General features: G+C 43.4%; 1 protein-coding gene across 1 annotated transcript; it reads left to right on the top strand.

Annotated features, from left to right (window-relative positions):
- The first annotated feature begins 3,867 nt into the window (after positions 1 to 3,867).
- On the top strand, positions 3,868 to 15,838 carry pold2 (polymerase (DNA directed), delta 2, regulatory subunit). The gene is made up of 10 exons (XM_068023342.1): positions 3,868 to 4,316; positions 5,891 to 6,012; positions 6,881 to 7,004; positions 8,878 to 8,992; positions 9,506 to 9,704; positions 10,310 to 10,390; positions 10,573 to 10,730; positions 10,935 to 11,062; positions 12,623 to 12,724; positions 14,787 to 15,838. The coding sequence occupies exons 1-10, from the start codon at positions 4,031 to 4,033 to the stop codon at positions 14,942 to 14,944; spliced, it is 1,473 nt and encodes a 490-aa protein (XP_067879443.1). The 5' UTR covers positions 3,868 to 4,030; the 3' UTR covers positions 14,945 to 15,838.
- The last annotated feature ends 1,505 nt before the right edge of the window (positions 15,839 to 17,343 follow it).

The raw sequence follows: 17,343 nt of genomic DNA, 5'->3' as shown, positions 1-17,343 counted from the left end.
CCCCCACCCCTCAATCAGTGGAAACAGTCTGTTTCAATCTCCTTTGTTCCATACTAGCATAATTTTAAACACCTCCATCAAATTACCTTACCCAGTTTTTCAAGTCTTTTTGGATTTGTGAATCTGAGCTGTATCCTCTTTATTGCCTCAAATTCCCCCTCTTCCAAAACTGCATAAATACTCCAGCTGTGGTTTTACTTCAGTTTTAGAGATACACTGTTTCATCTTGACTTTTACATTCTTCATTTTTTGCCATTCATCCCAATATTTCATGAGCATTTTTTTGGCCTTCTCCACTTGAGATGCTGTTCTTCAACATTGTGTGAACCCGAACTCCAATTCCTCTACTCTAACCCAGCCTTTCCCCATTCATGGTGTAATTATTCCTTTTTTGTTTCATCAAAATATGTCATCTCGTCTGTGGTGGGGAAGGAGTAGATTATTGGACCTTTTCTCATTCTAATGTTTTCTCATAGTTATGTCCAAATATGTAAAATAACTACTTATGTTTTTTTTTGCTTCAATGAATTCCTATTATATGAATTTTTCAATGATTGTTCTCAATTAAAAATTAATAGTATTCAGTAATATGTGTGGTAGATATATTATGGCTGGAATTTGCCATCACCATGGGTAGGTCGTGACACCCATTCTCATTGTTTTATTCAATTGCTGTGACAATGCTGATGGGTTTTGGTTGTCATACAAGGGCTTTGTACACACAGTAATCATCACTGTTTGCCAATAAAACTCAGGGTTCTGCTCCTAATCAAGTCTGGTTGGTAATCTACGGGACAGAGTTCCTCTCCAAGCTCAATACCACCGCTAGCACTGATGGTAGAGATTGTGGTCTCTGTTTACCATAGGTGGGAACCTCCACAAAAACAGAGCTCCTGCCTGCAGTATGGTAAGGTCACAATCTCTACCATTAATGCTGGTGGCAGTGTTTAAGGGAGAGAGAGTGGCCAAGTCGAGCAGCTATACTCAAGTCAGAGTGGGACTGAGCAGTCAGTGGTGGAGAGAGGGAATTGAGAGCGATGAAGGGGGAGGAAATATATAGCAATGCAGGTGGGAGGTAATGGATGATAATGAAGGCAAGAGCAGAAGTCAGGGATGCTTTGAGCTGGAGGAAGAAGTTAATGGCAGCTTTAATAAGGAATGAAGACAGAGAATGCCGTATGACTGGGGCTGGAAGAAGAGGACCAGTGAGTTTGAAGGAGAGATGAATGCCAGGTTAAATTGAGATGGGGAAGAGAGATTGAGTGCCAAAGTAAACTGGGAGGTTTAGAGAAGTGTATCTTTGTGAAAGGATGGGAGTTGGATGGGCTATTGTGACTTTGTAATCTGGGTCTGGAAGCGGTACCGTGCAGTGGGGTGGTGGAGATTTGGATGTGGGAGAATGACTGTTGAGATAAGTTAGTGAAGAGATGATGATCTGGTTTTGCCTGCAAAATTTGCTTGTCCCCTTAAGATTTTCCAGAATCATATTTTTCCTGCCAAGTGAAGGAGTGTCATATATATATATATACTGCTGATATTGCAAAGCCCATTTCATATGTCAGGGCTCTTCTTAAGTTTCAACATTTTAGTGCTTGTGTCAGCCTTCTTAGAAGCTTTAGTCAATTCGACAAGTTTTTTTTCAGTTGGTTTATATGGTTTTGATAGTTATGATCTCTGTTAGTTAATTCGTTAACTTTGGAGATCCCTGCCAGACAACTGCTGATGAGAGAAGAATGGGGAACAGATCTTGCTTCAGCCTCAAATACCACATGATTTTTAAAAAGCTATATTCCAGAGTTACAACTGAGGCAGCAGCATGTGACTGTCTTTCTCTACTTCCACTTCTGCACAGGTCACAACATACACTTAAATGTTTACCCGGCCAATTAATTACTCTATTTTTATTTTAGAATAAAATCCACCAACCAGGTCTCTTTAGCAAACAAAAAAAGTATTAATTTATTATAAAACAAGACTGAATCAATCAAGATGCAAAGCTTTAACAGTTTGAAATGTGACATTAAATATATATTCCCTTCTGAATACCCAACACACACACATCCCGTTTCAAGGAAAAATAAGGATGCTTTGGCCAAAGTACCTGTTGATTCTTGAAGAAAAAGGATAAGATTTGCAATGTTCCAGATGGCATTAGGTCTGGTGCCCGAGTACATGTAGACGGGTCACTGGGATCTTTTCAGAAGCAGTTCAGGAGATGTCAAGAGGAAGTCTTCCAGAAGCTTCTTGGGAGAAATGTGGCATCAGGTGTTATACCTATCACTCATTGGATTTTTTTTTAGGGTTTCCCAGAGAGGAGGAGAAAAGATGAGCTGGGTGTTTCTTTCAGCAGGCCAGAAACCCAACTGACTCAAAACAGTATTTAAAAATGAAACCCACTCTTGAGCACCATAAATCTTGACATGTCACTTCTCACTAAACAACTCTGTTCTCAGAAGGCATCTGTTGTTTACTTAGCTGAAAACATGTGCCATCTAGTAAATGATTTTAAACAGAGCCCTTCCAGTGACCCTTTTAAAAAATGCAGCATCTATGGAATCACATCAGTCCTCCAATGAATCCATCTCCAAAATTCAAAAACATGAGTCCTCAAAAAATATTTAAAAATGGAAGCACTTTCATAACAGTACCTAAATCCACACTCACTGGATGAGAAGAAAAGTCCTTCTCGGACGACTGTCTGTCTCCATCGCTGTCCACTAATATTGATTATAAGCCCACTGACCTGAAACATTAACTCTGCTTTTCTCTCCACAGACGCTGCCAGACCTGCTGAGTATTTCCAGCACTTACTGTTTTCATTTCTGGTTGTTTTTACAGATCCTGAGGATGCGACTTCACTGTCATGCTGAACATAAGAAGGTGTGGAGGAGAGCCAGATTCACTGGGTATTCAGGGGTAGTTTTAATTCCCCCTTGATCACATACTCTTCATTTACTCAATTGAATGCATCAGGAAACAAAGACATGAGATAGCAATAATAAAGTTTTCGTTTATATCGTGCTTTTAACATATTAAAATACAGTGGCGCAGTGGTTAGCACCGCAGCCTCACAGCTCCAGGGACCCGGGTTCAATTCTGTGTACTGCCTGTGCGGAGTTTGCAAGTTCTCCCTGTGACCGCGTGGGTTTTCGCCGGGTGCTCCGGTTTCCTCCCACCACCAAAGACTTGCAGGTGATAGGTAAATTGGCCATTGTAAAATTGCCCCTAGTGTAAGTAGGTGGTCGGGGATTTGAGGGGATTACTGTAGGGTTAGTATAAATGGGTGGTTCTTGGTCGGCACAGACTCGGTGGGCCGAAGGGCCTGTTTCAGTGCTGTTTCTCTAAATAAAAAAATGTTCCAAAATGCTTCACAGGGTGTTAGAAAACAAAGGTTGACACCAATTGACAAATGACCACAAGATTCATCAAACTTGCAGATTTTGGAGCGAGAAAAGGGTGGAAAGGTTTAGGGAGGGAATGCCAGAGCTTCAGCCCTTGGAAACTGTGGATGGACCAACGAAATGGAAGACGCACGAGGTCAGAGTTGGAGAAACGCAGGTATCTCCGAGCGATGTCAGCCTGGAGACGGTGACAGAAACCTCGGAAGAGGCGAACCCCTGGAGGCATTTGAAAGGAAAGATGAAAGTTGGAAAATTGAGTCGTTTCCAGCCGGGGAGATTTTGGGGGGAAAAAAGGTCAGGGAATAGAAACGTATACAACGGAGGAGCAATTCCTTTGCCCAAGACGGACAACCTTTAAATTTGCCCCGCCCACGAATCGCTGCTATTTTGCGCCCCGCAACAAGATGGCAGCCGTATGGTCTTCCCACCCCCCCCCCCCCCAGGCTGAGGCGGCGGTTGGTGACGTGTGAGAGCGCGCGCCGCTTGGCGGGAATCTCCCAGCGGAGCGGCCGCCAAAGTGAAAACACTGCAGCGTGTGACTGAGGCCTGTGTTAGCAGAAGCCTTTCAAAGCGGTTCTGTGCGGCGCCTCGCTGGGAATATCATTTATAAAGTGAGCTGATGAGAATTTATGAGGGAAATTATTTCTCAGCCCAGCTTCTTCTGTCTCTCCGCTCCTCAGAGCTGTGCTATGTTTTCTGAGTGGGCGGCCCAGAAAGAGCGGACTCTTCTGTCGGCCCCGCTCACGGCCCAGTCGGGCCCAACCTTTGACCGAGTCTCCACCTCCTCCTACACCAATTGCTCTGGCTGCTTCACGTTGGGCGAGCGTAGCTTCAACCGGCAGTACGCCCACATCTACGCCAGCCGCCTCCTGCAGCTGCGACCTGTCATCGCGGAGAGAGCCAGAAAGAAGTGGGGTGAGTGTGAGGGGGAAAATGTGAGGGGGCGAGGGGGGTGGTTTGAGGCGGGAGGGGGGAAGCGAGGAGGGGAAGCGGGGCAGGGCGTGAGGGCGAGGGGGGGAAGCGGGGCAGGGCGTGAGGGCGAGGGGGGGAAGTGGGGCAGGGCGAGGAGGGGAAGCGGGGCAGGGCGTGAGGGCGAGGGGGGGAAGCGGGGCAGGGCGTGAGGGCGAGGGGGGGAAGCGGGGCAGGGCGTGAGGGCGAGGGGGGGAAGCGGGGCAGGGCGAGGGGGGGAAGCGGGGCAGGGCGAGGGGGGGAAGCGGGGCAGGGCGAGGGGGGGAAGCGGGGCAGGGCGAGGGGGGGAAGCGGGGCAGGGCGAGGAGGGGAAGCGGGGCAGGGCGAGGAGGGGAAGCGGGGCAGGGCGTGAGGGCGAGGGGGGAAAGCGGGGCAGGGCGTGAGGGCGAGGGGGGAAAGCGGGGCAGGGCGAGGAGGGGAAGCGGGGCAGGGCGAGGGGGGGAAAGCGGGGCAGGGCGTGAGGGCGAGGGGGGGAGGCAGGGCGTGAGGGCGAGGGGGGGAAGCGGGGCAGGGCGAGGGAGGGGAAGCGGGGCAGGGCGAGGGGGGGAAGCGGGGCAGGGCGAGGGGGGGAAGCGGGGCAGGGCGTGAGGTCGAGGGGGGGAAGCGGGGCAGGGCGAGGGGGGGAAGCGGGGCAGGGCATGAGGGATTTGAGGCGGGAACGGGGAGGGTGGGAGGGAGCTTGGAGGGTGTCAGGGGGTACGGCGGTATGCGCCAGGCAGTGTGTTGATATGACGGGGATTCAGACAGGATGGTGTGGGGGATTGAGAGAGGGTAGGGGAAGATATGTGTGGGGTGGGTGTGGGCAGGGTGGTGCTTTGCATACTGCTTGGGCACGTGCAGTGGATCTGGGAGTTGTGTTAGTGGGGTATGGGTGTGCTGGTGCAGTGGGTGTGCTTGAGGGGTGCAGGCAGAGTAGTGCGGGAGTGGTGTGCTTGGGGGGAATGGCAGGATGGCGAGGGGGGGAGCTGAGGGATTCCCGGCAGAGCGGTGCTGTGGGGGTGCAGGCAGGGTCATGCGGGGGTTTGGTGGGGGTATCGGCAGGCTAGTGTGCAGGTGGATGTGTGTTTGAGAGATGCGGGCAGAGTAGTGTGGGGGAGATTAGTGGGATACTGGCAGGGTACTGTTAGGGGAGTGGTACGGGCAGTGCAGTGGCAGGAGAGGGCATGGACAGGACCATAAAGACTTCTGCATTGTTTGAACCTGTCTTTGTCTTTATGAACCACAGTGTCGAACAGTGGTACAGATAGAATCTGCTGATTTTGATTCTTGGCTTAAAATTAGCTAATGTTTTGGAAGTGGCTGCACCTATCGTTAGCTGTTGTGGGAACCCTTTCCAGATAGTTTTTTATTTTTTGCATTGTTTTTTTGCCAATGTTCCTTGAAAATGAATGGAAACATTTCTATCTTTTGAGTTCTGTGAAGAGTATAGTGAAATGAAACCTCAAAGTAGTACAATCTGAATCTTAAAAAAGCAGAGCTGGTGTCTCCCAGGCACTGATGTCCTGTGTTATGTCTTACAGGAGCAGATGTGCCACTGAAGAAGCTGTGTGAGCTGCAGGTGGGGGAGAAATGTTGTGTGATTGGGACCCTCTTTAAACACATGGAGTTGAAACCATCTATTCTGCGAGAAATCAGTGAAGAGGTAGGAGGCTGACTTTGGGAGCAAATCGTATTGAGTTTCTTGAGCATGAGCTTTCTGTAATCTCCTTGGCCATGTGCCTGAATCTTTGCTTATGCCGCTTTTAGTTGCCATCAAGAGAAGACCAGGGAAATGCTTCCTTTTTTTTTCATGGAAGGAACACCAAACCATCTATGTTACTTTCCACAGTCAAGGATCTAAGACTGGAATGTGTGGGAATGGAATTGTCATTACCACTGTGGTGATGCTCAGATATATGAACTACTGGCAATACTGTCCTATTCTGAAATGACAGTTAATATATAGATAGCTGATGTAGTGCTATTGCTGATTAGCAAATTTAGATTTGACTTAGTTAGATGCATGATGAGGTTTATCAATTTTTTTAGTATTCCTAGAATAAGGTACGAGTCTTTTTCTGCTGAGAAATAATAACTTTAGTGCGAATCAACTTCCGGTCAAAACACTGTGCTAATTTCAGTTGGGGAAAGGAACATCAGAGGCAAGCGGCTTTTCACGTAGGTAGTACGTTGTCTTGAAGTGCAGGTGTAAAGTTTTCCTTTGTTTCTATTACCCCCTTTTTATTCATTGTCTGACTTCTACAGCTAGAAGGTTGTGTTCACAGCTAATCATTCATGCTCCTTGGACCCGACTACTCAGGTGTGACTTTCATCTGATTTTCTCTCACCATTGGGAAATGCCAGACATACATTGTTTCATGTGGCTTTGAATTAAAAACTGATTGGAGCAGGAATTGAACTACTGGGCTCTGCTTGTTGGTACTTAGCGTGACAAGTTAATGGTCAGTGACACTGAATTAGGAGGATTCATCGCTTCTCCAAAAATATTAAATACTATGTTTTTCTTTTAGCACCACCTGTTACCTCAACCAGCACGTACAAAGTACACAGACCAACTAGATGAGCTGATTCTAGAGGATGAGTTGCAACGAATCAAATTGGAGGGAGAGATTGATGTCCAGAAATTTGTTACAGGTGCGGTTGGAAGCAGCATTGAAAAATGTCTATCTGTTCAGAAAAAGGTTTCTTTTTTTGTGGTGCTGTGATCAGTTCTGGTATCGTGATGTGTAGGTGTGGACCTACAGTTCCATTTAGCCCAAATCTCTTGTTTCTCATTCATGTGATTGCATATAACCAGTCAGTGTTTAATATATTATCGAGTTTGGCAATGAGATAGATCTAGATATGTGGTATCTAAGGTTGGAGGAACATAGGATTGATTTTCTCTGGATGGGGTGCAAAGCCTTGAGTATGTACCTTTTCCTGGGGAAGGTTGAGTGCACCGTTATTGAGAACTACTCTTTGTTGCTTTCTTGTAGTTGGCAGGAGAGCAATATTGATGTAGACCTGGTAAGAGGTCACTTGCCCCGATGGCAGTAGGAGGCATTTGAAGTGGCAGCACAGCCAATTAAAGGGGAAAAACATTGTAAATTCAGTTTAGTGCTCTGAAAGTTGCCTTGTTTACTTGAAGGTGTCTCAAAGTTTTGGCACTCTAAAGATTCTGTAAATTGGGACCAGCAAAAGGGTTGGAGATTGGAGATAATGTGAATTTTTTCTTTAGTTTGCAGGTTGGAAAAATTGTAGGTATAGCTTTGAAACCAGATCTGTGGGTTCTGAAGAAGGGTCACTGACCTGAAACGTTAACTCTGTTTCTCTCTGCACAGATGCTGCCAGACCTGCTGAGTATTTCCAGCATTTCTTGTTTTCATTGTTTCTGTTATCTGGATGCGTTTATTGTGATGTGGGTGTTCTGCTTGGACTGATGGTTTTTGATTGTCATTATTCAAAATAATTTTGTTAAACACTCTTCCCAACTTTATTTTTTGAACTTGAAATCCTTTGTCATGTCGTCTTCATCCTGTCATTCAGTGGTTCATTTGAGATTATTTAGTTGTTGAAATATTCGTGATAATGTTTGTGTAAATCTGAGTTCTTTTTGCATTCAGTCTGGTTCAGTAAATGTACTGAGTCGGATGTGTCGGTAAAATCAATTACTTTATTAGCCGGCTGACTTACTCTAATACAACGACACTGACTCCACCAGAGTCTGTTGGGTCCACGAGAGTAAGTGAAGTTTGTGATACAGGTACTACTGTTTATACATTAAGATTCATGCTACACCTCCTTGTTTAACCAATCAGTGCGTTAGAATTCGACTTCACCCACGTGGTGACATGCAGTACATCTGTTACTGAGGTTAACAATACACTCCATTCTCAATACATACTTGTTACTAATAAAATATTGTTTTGTACCAGCAAGATAAAAGAAAGTGGACAAGCAAGCTAATTAGCAAGAGCATAGGAATCATCGATAAACATTCTGGTCTCACTCCCTACATTGATCATGAGTTCTGTTTCTACCTTGTGACAAGTAATTGCGGCGCATCCTGCTATCTCTATTAGGTGTACATTCCTGAGTGTTTCGTGCAGTCTGCAGCTACATCAAGTAGTGGCAGTTCACGAAGATAAGAGGGGCCTAGCACTCCTTATCACTCACAGAGGGATGGACATCATTTGATTCACAGGAGTCCATTTGTTCCAAACCACAGGGAGTCACACAATCAGGCCATAAAGAACAGATGTCTTTGCAATTACCGGTGTCGGCTAATCTTCACAATCTCACGCACTCAGCTTTTACTTTTAACTATCTCATTGTGGTTTCTGCCACTTAAAATCGAAGCTCAGCAAAGCTACTATTCCTTACTTGGCTATATTTCCCATTAAGCATAGTGCCATGCCTTTCTGCTCACTTCCACATTTGTGTCTACCACTGCAGTCAGCAATAATGCGGTTAGTATCGCAGGGCTAATTATGAATCTAACTTGTTCATGTGGCTTGTTTACCAGGAGCAGTTGTTGCATTCTTTGGAGCCGAGCAGGGTGATGGAAAATTCTTAGTAGAAGATCTTTGTACTGCTGACCTTCCACCACAGCAGCAAATGGCAGGACCCAGTACTGATAGGTGATGGGAACACTTTTGCATTACTGTTTTTGAAAAACAAATTAATCAATTTCAACTATATATCTCGAGTTGAGTGACAGGTGCCAGTCTGATTTGATTAAGTATGTTATTCTGCACCACTAAATGTCGATTGTTCTCTAATTCTATTTATTCAGCATGAGAAATTCCAAGCAAGTATTTACGTACAAGTAGAAAAGATCTTTAGGTTCATCATTTCGAGCTTTTCATATCAAATGTATATCTGTACCATATCTCTCAATAGCATATTTTCCTTCAGAAGTTCATCCTCTTTTCATCAGCTTTGTATGATGTCTGCTTCAGTGTTCTTCCACATTTTTCCACAACTTTGAGTGACTGTCCTCCTTTACGCCTCACCTCCCAATTTAAACACTTCGTAATGAACAAATTGTCTGATCATTTTTTTTTTACTTCTTTGCTTCACGATCTTCAAACCTGCAGTTTAGAGTCGCGACTAGTTCTGAGCATTAATTGTGCATTATTTGCCGTTTCAAGGTATGTTTTATTAGCCTCGGGTCTTGGCCTGGGTGGAAAGAATGCAGACAGTCTTCTTGGCATGCAGCTTCTAGTCGACATGGTAACAGGTCAATTGGGAGATGAGGGCGAGCAGAGCAGTGCTGCGAATATCTCCCGTGTGATTTTAGCAGGAAATCTTCTCAGTCGGAATATGCAGAACAAAGACTCTTTCATCAAGGTAAGCAGCCAGAGTTTCAACAAATGGTCATGTTCTCCGTACTTCCAATGGGAAAAGAACACATGGCATGAAGCAAATCTCCCAACCAGCAAATTTGGAAGTTGACCATCCACTCCTTAAAATTTGCAAGGCAAATGGTCAGAAGCAGGCAAATTTAACTCAGAGCTTTGAGTATTGAAAAAAATGAGTATTTTCCCAGGTTCAAATACCAAATAGCAGAGTTTGTTTGAAGTGGTAATTTTTTCCCCTTAGCACTTCTCAATTTGAAGGATTGGTAGTAGGTTCATTGTAATTTTCCACAGAGCATCATATCACCTAAATATATCTCTATTTTGAAAAAATTTGTTTCTTAAATACTGTAATTGCTCTTAAAAAAAGAACTACTGAGACCAATGATTTTAGGTTGGACAGTGTTTGAGGAATGCTGCGGCTTGGGCTGATTTCTTTATCAATTTGTGTGTTGCATGTCAATTATTGGAATGATGTCATTGCCAACATTAAAATATGAGCCTGGCAGATGCAATCATCACAGCTGATGTAAGGTATTTTTACATTTCCTTGTCTGACAGATATTGGCATGATAACTTGGTAACCCTGTGTTTCAGGCAAAATATCTAACGAAGAAGACGCAGGCAGCCAGTGTGGAAGCCATTAAAATGCTGGATGAGATCCTGGTGCAGCTGAGTGTATGTATTTCACTCACTTAATAGTTTTTTGCTGCTGTAAATATTTGTTTTGAAGGTATTTGGTGGGGAATAATGGACCTTGCAGCACTTTGTTAAACCTGCCTCTTAATGTTACCCAGATGTGTGCAGGTTAATTAAATTACTGAAAAGCAGAAATAAAGTTTTTTTTTGTTTCGCTGCAGGCTTCAGTCCCTGTTGATTGCATGCCTGGAGAATTTGATCCGACGAATTACACCTTGCCGCAGCAGCCACTCCACCGCTGTATGTTTCCTCGGGCTATTACCTATCCCACAATGCAACTGGTCACCAATCCTTATCAAGCAGACATTGATGGAGTCAGGTATGGATAAAGGGGGAGATTCTGTGTGACAATAGGGTTGGTTGAGATTAAATACTGTAGGGATTCTGTCAAACATGGCTATTCTATCCTGTTAATGGGATATCAAGTAAAATCTCAATTCAAGAAATAGAAGCAGAAAAAAATCTGCTGATGTGCCATATGAATCCACCTGTAAAAGGCTAAATTTGGAATGGTTGTGTTTAGGTTCCTGGGAACAGCTGGACAGAACGTGAACGACATTTTCTGTTATAGCAGTATGGAAGATTACCTTGAGATCTTGGAGTGGACTTTACGTATTGGCCACATGAGTCCCACTGCACCTGACACCCTTGGTAAGTATTTTGTTCCAGCAATGTGGTGCCTCAAGGGTGGTTCCTCCTGTTCAACTCCCCACCTGACCGCAGCAAGTGTTTTGTTATCAGGGTTTAACCCATTGGTGTCGTATTTTTCAAATAAATGCACAGTGACTGCTTTTCTTGGAGCGTTTAAAAAAAACAAACAGAAAATCAATTGTTTATTGATCATTTTGCCTTATCCTGAAATTGTCGCAACTGTATCTGCTAATGCATTTGCGCACACATCGACATGCACACACGAGACAGATAAAAAGGGAAAGTGATGTTTTTAAGTGGGGTGGAAGGTCAAGATAAGCCTGTCGAATTCTCTTGGAAGTCAAGGTCTCAATGGGTGCAGGCCTGAGATGATTGTAGACATCTGTCTTGATTGAAAGTCAGTTGAAGACGGTGAGTCATTTCTGGTTCATTGCTGTCGAATGTAGATGTAGGTTTCTCCAGGGCACGTGCCTTCTGGCGTGCTGGAAAATAAGCTGTTCGAAGTTGATTCTCTCTCTCTCTCTCCCTCTCTCTCTCTCTCTCTCTCTCTCTCTGTCTCTCTCTCTGTCTCTCTCTCTGTCTCTCTCTCTGTCTCTGTCTCTCTCTCTGTCTCTCTCTCTGTCTCTCTCTCTCTGTCTCTCTCTCTCTGTGTGTCTCTCTGTGTGTCTCTCTGTGTGTCTCTCTGTGTGTCTCTCTGTGTGTCTCTCTGTGTGTCTCTCTGTGTGTCTCTCTGTGTGTCTCTCTGTGTGTCTCTCTGTGTGTCTCTCTGTGTGTCTCTCTGTGTGTCTCTCTGTGTGTCTCTCTGTGTGTCTCTCTGTGTGTCTCTCTGTGTGTCTCTCTGTGTGTCTCTCTGTGTGTCTCTCTCTGTGTGTCTCTCTCTGTCTCTCTCTGTCTCTCTCTTAAGGTAAAACTACGTTACGTCCCATTTCCTGGTCGGGGACATTTTGATCTTTTCCCCCATGGCAATTGTACCGTGGACCAGGTGGTGGCTACCTCGCACCTTTTTTTTTCAGAAGAAGACATTCAATTTTGGAAAGTTTTAGGATGGGGTGCAGTTGACCCCTCTCAGCTTTGCAGATTTGTCCCTTGTCTTTGTCAGACATTTTGAATACACAAAGGCCAATCCCTTTTCTTCGGCAGCTATTTTAGAGCACTGTTCAGATTTTAAAATAGACTTCATTTTTAAAAGACAGTCAGTTTCCTAACTCTTCAGAGTTAGTCCATAATTTGTATAATTGCACTTCTGGTGTGCATGACAATTTACAGAGCAAAATATCACCCAAATATTATAACACTTCCCAATAACCATTCTAGCATTCTAGATAAGTGTTACTAACTTATCCTTGGGCATTCTGTAAAGGATATTCCTCCAATGTTATGCTGAAAGGCAGTGTTGAAAATGAGATGGTGTCTACCCTTTGGTAGGACATAATATCATTCAGACCTGTACTTTCTCAGGACATAATGGCCTAAGTGCTTGCGGTTGCAATTTAGTGTTCTGATAAGGTGACGCAGTGTTGTCGATCGGAACATGTCTTAATTTCTTTTTATTGTTCCTAGGATGTTATCCATTCTACATGAATGACCCATTCGTTTTAGAGGAGTGTCCGCATGTTTACTTCTGTGGCAATGCACCATCATTCAAATCAAAAATCGTCAAAGGTGGGGGCCATTGTTTTATTAAGTTGCATATAGCGAGAGAAATGGAAATGCTCACCGCGTCAAGCTGCAGAAGCATAATTTCTGTTTGGGCAGAAGGGAGGAAGAATTTTGCAATTGAAAATCGACATGCGGGGTTTGCTGAAATCCAAATAATTTTAAGCAGTGGATTTGTCCTATGTGCTATTGATTTTCGGAGTAGAGGTTATGTACAGTGTGCAGTTCTTTGGGGAGCTAATATTTTGACACCTAGGTGTTCGACAGTAAAGCAAATTCTTTCATATCAGAGAAGCATCAAGATCAGAAGTGTGTCCTCTTTGAAATGTTTCAGTGGTTTCTGATTCAGTTGTCATAATTCTGAAAGTCATGTTCCTTCACCATAAACTTTTCAGCAACACTAGAGAACCTATGTAATTGTAATCATTGAATGCATGGATTTTCAAATGGATTTCCTTTTGAGGCAAATTGAGGTCGCTGTGAAGAATTGAGCACATTTATTTCTTCTTGGCATTTGCTACACTTTTGAAATTAGGAACAGTCTGTGATTCACACTACACTAATTGAATACTGGAGGATATCAACCTGAATAGCCTTCAATGCAGTGCAGAAGACCTTTTGTTCCAATGATTTTAGTGATACAATCAGGTAGTTCAAAACACACAAATCTAGAAAGCCTGCAATAGTTTAACCACATGGTGGAAATCTTCTGTTACATTCAAATTATCAAAATTAGTTTTGGTTTTCATTTACAAATCTAGAGCACAGTGTTGAGTAAAACCATTCCCAAACTTGTGCCCAGTATATGACGTCGAAGTGAGATACATCGGTTAACGTGGTAAACAGTTTTGATATTTCAAGATTTGGAAGTTGGCAACAAGAGTGTTGCTGTACTGTTGTAACATTTAATTTGTAGCTCTACAGACGACATTATTTCAGCTATATTGAAATAATACATGGTGAAATTATGACAAAATATCTTCACTTCGAATGAAAGCATTTTTTTGGATTGATCTTGATTGCTTTATTGGATTGCATGTTATTGCTCACCCGTTGGTTTCTGCATGGAACTTCAAACAGGGACGCCCTCTGTATTTGTGGGATGGATGTGCTGGCAGATATGGATATGCAAGGAGAGGAGTAAGCAGGTTGGCACTTGCAGTGGGGAATCCCTGATCAAAAGATTATTGCCAGGTGGTCTGTGCCCCTGGTGTCAATAATGTTTTTGTCTGTCAGATGACTGGACCACTGGAGCCTGCTCTGCATTGCTAATTTTTCATGCTTTCCTTTCTACCCCCTTTAGCTGTATGCACACTCTGTCTCATATATCTCTTTCAGGTGTCTTTTATCCATCATTTAGTGTGCTGTTACCATCACCTCTGCCATGTAAAGATCTTGCATTCTTCATCCAAGCAGTTGACAGGTCATTCAATTTCTTTTCATCTGTGCATTTATTCCCTTCCCCCTTTCTCCTGTTTTGTTTCCTCTAAAATGTTGTTATTTCCAGCATATATGGTTTTTCCTTTTGCTCTATTTTTGGATTGCTTTGGACACGAGGTCCTGTATTCTTTTGAACTTCAGGTATGCAGTATGTGAAAGGAGCCATTCAGTACCCATGGCTACCAAAGTTCTTAAGGCAGATGAGAAGCCAATGGACAGATTCACTTTCAGAATCGTCACCATTTGAGAGCGCTGTTTGAGGAATGCAGAAGCATGTGAAAGTTGTTGATCTACAGAACCCTGCAGTGCTTCTTTGATGAAATCAACAATGTAATCACTTTTAAACTTGCTTAGAAGTTCGATCCTTTCTGCTATTCATCTTGAGCTTCCGTAGGGCGAGAGTCTCTGTCACAATCAGTGGTAAAGGTATAAGTGGCTGGGATGCAATCTTTGTCCCTCTTGTTTGATCCCTTTCTTATTGCATTTTTGCTGGGAGGAGGGAAGGAAGTAAATTAGAAACAACAAAAAGAAGCTGAAGCAGCTGGCCCTTTTGGCTTGCACTTTCAGATTGTGATGGGTTTTTTGTTAGAATTATGGAGTAATTAAGGAAAATAATCTTTGTTCTCAGGTGTAGATGGACAACGGTTGCTGTTGGTCGCAGTCCCAGAATTTTGTACAACACAAAAGGCCTGTTTGGTGAACCTGCGGACGCTTGAATGTCAACCAGTCAGCTTCTCTGCTTTCTGTGCTGAGGAAGACCATGTGGAGATGGATATCAGTCACTGAGCGCATATAGATGCTTGTATTTTAAATGATTTCTTCTGACTTGTCCCATTGGAGACTGTTGCTTGTCAGTGTCCGTTGGAGCAAGATGCAGAATGTTCATGGTGCACTTTACAGTGAGCAAACTGTCAAGTGCTGCACATCTTTTACAACAATGCTACTGTTGGTGTTCAAGAGGTAGTGATGTGGTGAGCGAAACAAGCTGTGTGACCATATTCCTATTTTGAGTTCTTTCCTTCTCCAGAGGCTAGACTAAAATAATAGACATGATCCGATGTTTTCAGGTTTAGCTCTGAAACTATAAACTCAGCCCCTTAACCTTGTCTCAATGGCATGTTTTCCAAAGTATGAACAATAAGGTTTTAATCATGAGAGAAATTTTACAGCATGTCCAGTTAACATCAACATACTGGTCTTCTGTGGCTCTACACAGACTTGATCCCTGAGGGAGTTGATGCATGAGCCATTTTAAGCTAGTTAGTGCAAGAACGTGAAACCCTGTCATTGCAGCTTGCACTGGTGGTTTTTAAATTTCTCATTGGAGGTCTCTGTCTCTCTTTATAGTTCGTTGTTTTGATGAAAGTTAGAAACACAGCCCCATCCCCACAGCTGGGGAATTGTTGCAAATGTTTAGATTTCAGTACAGGGTGTTCTAAAATAGGAGGAAGTATCAGTTTGGCATGTGCTGCTGCGTACCTAATGTCTGGATTTTTTTTTAACAAAGTTCATGATTCAAAGCATTTGACGGTATCCTTTTTTACGTTGTAAATGTTGTTCAATTATTTGTATAATAAAAAAAAATGCACTTCATGGGGCCCAACTTCTTTCTGGAGAAATAGAAATTTGCCCTTAAACTTGGCTGTTCCATGAACCCTGCATATTCTGCCGTTCCATGTTTTCTACCCATTTTAATTGCTTGAAGGAAACTTTTGGAGAACTTTAATTTCACAGGGCTTCGGTTCATTTCATTGTGAAGAAGCGGCATTTGCTAGTCTTTGAGGTTTTGAAGTTCAATTTTAAACTATAATTTATTGAACCTTGACTGAGCTCCTGATATTTCAGTGGGGCTGCTTGTAAGCTGTCTGCGTGTTTCTTGACAAGCTGCCTTCATAATGTACGTCGGATGTCTTTCGTTTGGATTTTTACACCAGATTTTTTTTTTAGTTTTAAAAAATGCCTTGTATCTCATTGCTTCCCAGAAACTAGATAATCCATTGCGTAACCCAGGGATTGCAACAGAGAACTCTTATTTTGTACCGTGGCTACAGGAAAGTGTTGTCTGCTGTCTTGCGTTCCTGCTGTCTTTAATTTAAAATAAAAAATAGGCTTTATCAGACTAATGCTTTCGAAATCAGCAGCTAGTTGTATCGTAAATGGGCAAATGCATAGATTGTCGCATTAGAAAACGATTCATACACTTAATTATAGCGCACAAAAGATAAAATAATATCATTCACTTTCTGTCTGCAAAGAATATAAAACTGCACTCTTTTCACAGGGTGCAATGTGCTCGAGTTTCAACTTGAGTATAGCTCCCTTGCTGACTGGACTCGAACATAAAAGACAATCTTTCTGCTTCCTAGCAAGCTGACAATTGATCTGCTAATTTTTTTTTTTGAAAGAATAATTCTGTATCCCTTTGAAGTTAAACTGAAACACAAGGTGAGAGATGACTGCATCTTTTGGAGGAGTTAGGTCAGAATTGTTACAGCGCTGAGGGAGGCCATTTGGCCCATTGTGTCTGCACCAGCTTTCCAAAAGAGCAGTTCACTTCGTGCCATTCCCTCGCCTTCTCGCCATAACCCTGCACATTCTTCCTTCTCAGATAATCGTCTGATTTCCTTTTGAATGCTTCAATGAACCTGCCTCCACCACACTATCAGGCAGACTCTTTGTATCCTCCTCACAACTTTTCTACCTATCTTCGTATCGTCGATTTGGCGATAATAGTCAGTTGCCTCATCCAAGTTATCAGTATAGAACATAAATAGTTGAGCGCTGATGCATGTTGCACTACACTAGTTAGTTGGCCATCCTGAAAATGACCCATTTATCCCGTCACTCTGTTTCCTGCGAGTTAAACCAGTCCTCTATCCATGCTAATATATCACCCCCAATACCATGAGCTCTTGTATCATCACCTTTTATGTGGCACCTCAGTGAATGCCTTTTGGAAATCCAAATACACTGCATCTACTGGTTCCCCTTTATCCATGCTGCTTGATACATCCTCAAAGCACTTGAATAAATTTGTCAAAAACAATTTCTTTTCACAAAACCATGTTGACTCTGCCTGACAGCACCGCGACCCTCCAGATGTGCTGCTACCACCCCCTTAATAATGGATTCTAAAGTCTTCCCAATGACAGACGTCAGACCAACTTCCCTCTCGCCTCCTGCCC

This window comes from Heterodontus francisci, chromosome 47, assembly GCF_036365525.1.
Source record: "Heterodontus francisci isolate sHetFra1 chromosome 47, sHetFra1.hap1, whole genome shotgun sequence".
Classification (NCBI taxonomy): Eukaryota; Metazoa; Chordata; class Chondrichthyes; order Heterodontiformes; family Heterodontidae; genus Heterodontus; species Heterodontus francisci.
Note: the sequence above shows the minus strand (reverse complement) of the source record. Positions and strands in the feature narration are given on the sequence as shown.

Bases quoted from the DNA above. Each gene is read 5' to 3' on its own strand.
- pold2 (XM_068023342.1), top strand. From the start codon at position 4,031: ATGAGGGAAATTATTTCTCAGCCCAGCTTCTTCTGTCTCTCCGCTCCT. The intron at 7,005-8,877 runs GTGCGGTTGGAA...CTTGTTTACCAG, and splicing joins TGTCCAGAAATTTGTTACAG to GAGCAGTTGTTGCATTCTTT. The intron at 12,725-14,786 runs GTGGGGGCCATT...CTTTGTTCTCAG, and splicing joins CAAATCAAAAATCGTCAAAG to GTGTAGATGGACAACGGTTG.